The 1,804-nt window shown below is 41.5% G+C and overlaps 1 protein-coding gene across 1 annotated transcript; it reads right to left on the bottom strand.

Moving 5' to 3' along the window:
- LOC132571836 (zinc finger protein 665-like) lies at window positions 1-1,574 on the bottom strand. The gene has a single exon (XM_060238630.1). The coding sequence runs from the start codon at window positions 1,471-1,473 to the stop codon at window positions 1-3; it is 1,473 nt and encodes a 490-aa protein (XP_060094613.1). The 5' UTR covers window positions 1,474-1,574.
- Between the last annotated feature and the right edge of the window lie 230 nt (window positions 1,575-1,804).

Genomic DNA, 1,804 nt, shown 5'->3' with positions numbered 1-1,804 from the left:
TCAGTTTTCTTGACAGCCACCCTGACAGAAGCACTTCCCACACTTCAAGCATTTAAATTGCCTCTCCCCAGTATGCCTCTTTTGGTGTGCTCTTAAACTGTCCTTCCGATAATAGCACTTTCCACACTCGACGCATTTATGTGGCTTCTCCCCAAGATGAATTTTTTGATGTACTCTTAGGCAGTCATTCAGAGAAAAACACTTTCCACACTCTAAGCACTGATAAGGCTTTTCTCCAGTATGAATCTTTCGATGTAAAGTTAGGCGTACATTCCGAGAGAAGCACTTTCCACATTCCAAGCATTTATATGGCTTCTCACCTGTGTGAATCTTATGATGTGCAGTAAGGCTGCAGTTCAAAGAGAAGCACTTTCCACACTCAAAGCATTTGTATGGTTTTTCCCCAGTATGAATCTTTTGATGTGTAGTCAACCTGAATTTCACAGAAAAGCACTTTCCACACTCAAAGCATTTGTATGGCTTCTCCCCAGTATGAATCTTTTCATGTGTCCTTAGGTGGTTAGTGCGAGAGAAGCACTTTCCACACTCTAAGCATTTATATGGCTTCTCCCCAGTATGAACCTTTTCATGTGTCCTTAGGTGGCTACTGCGAGAGAAGCACTTTCCACACTCCAAGCATTTATATGGCTTCTCCCCAGTATGAATCCTCTGGTGTAGTCTTAGGCTGTCATTCCGAGAAAAACACTTCCCACATTCTAAGCATTCATATGGCTTCTCCCCTGTATGAATTCGTTGATGTTTAGTTAGCTCACTGTTCTGAGAAAAGCACCTTCCACAATCAAAGCATTTATATGGCTTCTCCCCTGTATGAATCCTGTGATGCTTAGTTAGCTCACTATTCTGAGAAAAGCACTTCCCACACTTCAAGCATTTATATGGCTTCTCCCCAGTATGAATCTTTTGATGTGCTCTTAGGTTACTACTGTGAGGGAAGCACTTTCCACACTCCAAGCATTCATATGGCTTCTCCCCAGTATGAATCCTTTGATGTGCTTTTAGGTATTCATTCTGAGAGAAGCACTTTCCACACTCCAAGCATTTATATGGCTTCTCCCCAGTATGAATCCTTTGGTGTTTCTTTAGGGGGCTACTGTGAGAGAAACAATATCCACATTCCAAGCATTTATAAGGTTTCTCCCCTGTATGAATCCTTTGATGTATAATTAGGCGGTCATTCCGCAAAAAGCACTTTCCACACTCTACACATTTATATGATTTCTTCCCTGTGTGAAACATCTGATGTACAGTTAGCTTACCCTTCTGAGAGAAGCACTTTCCACACTCCAAGCGTTTATATGGCTCTTCCCTTGTGTGAATTCTTTGATGCCTACTTCTTGCACTACTCCAATGGAAGCACCTTCCACATTCCACACATTTATACCTTTTCCAGCATGTTCTAACATTTTGATATGTTTTAGCACTGCATTTGGAGCTGAACCCTTTCTGGTTCATGGCACCATTAGGTCTTGTCTTTCTCTTGCTTGTGTAATCTTGGGCTGAGACCTCAGGCTTATATCTAATCTGACAGGTTACCAATTCATTCTTTTGCTTCTGTTTTGTTTCCCTTCTGCAGTGTGTCTTTGATCCCACTTGATCCCCAGATTTTGCTTTCACCTGCATACTGCTATCTTTTCTCACAAGTCTCCTTCCTGATTCCTTCTCATAATGCATCTTCCTCACATCCGCAACTGGAAAAGAGTGACAGAAATCTAGTAATTCATTTATTTATTTAGATAGCACACAAACGCACAAAGCAGAAAGAATCAAAAGGTACAAATGCCAG

This window comes from Heteronotia binoei, chromosome 5, assembly GCF_032191835.1.
Source record: "Heteronotia binoei isolate CCM8104 ecotype False Entrance Well chromosome 5, APGP_CSIRO_Hbin_v1, whole genome shotgun sequence".
NCBI lineage: Eukaryota > Metazoa > Chordata > Lepidosauria > Squamata > Gekkonidae > Heteronotia > Heteronotia binoei.
Note: the sequence above shows the minus strand (reverse complement) of the source record. Positions and strands in the feature narration are given on the sequence as shown.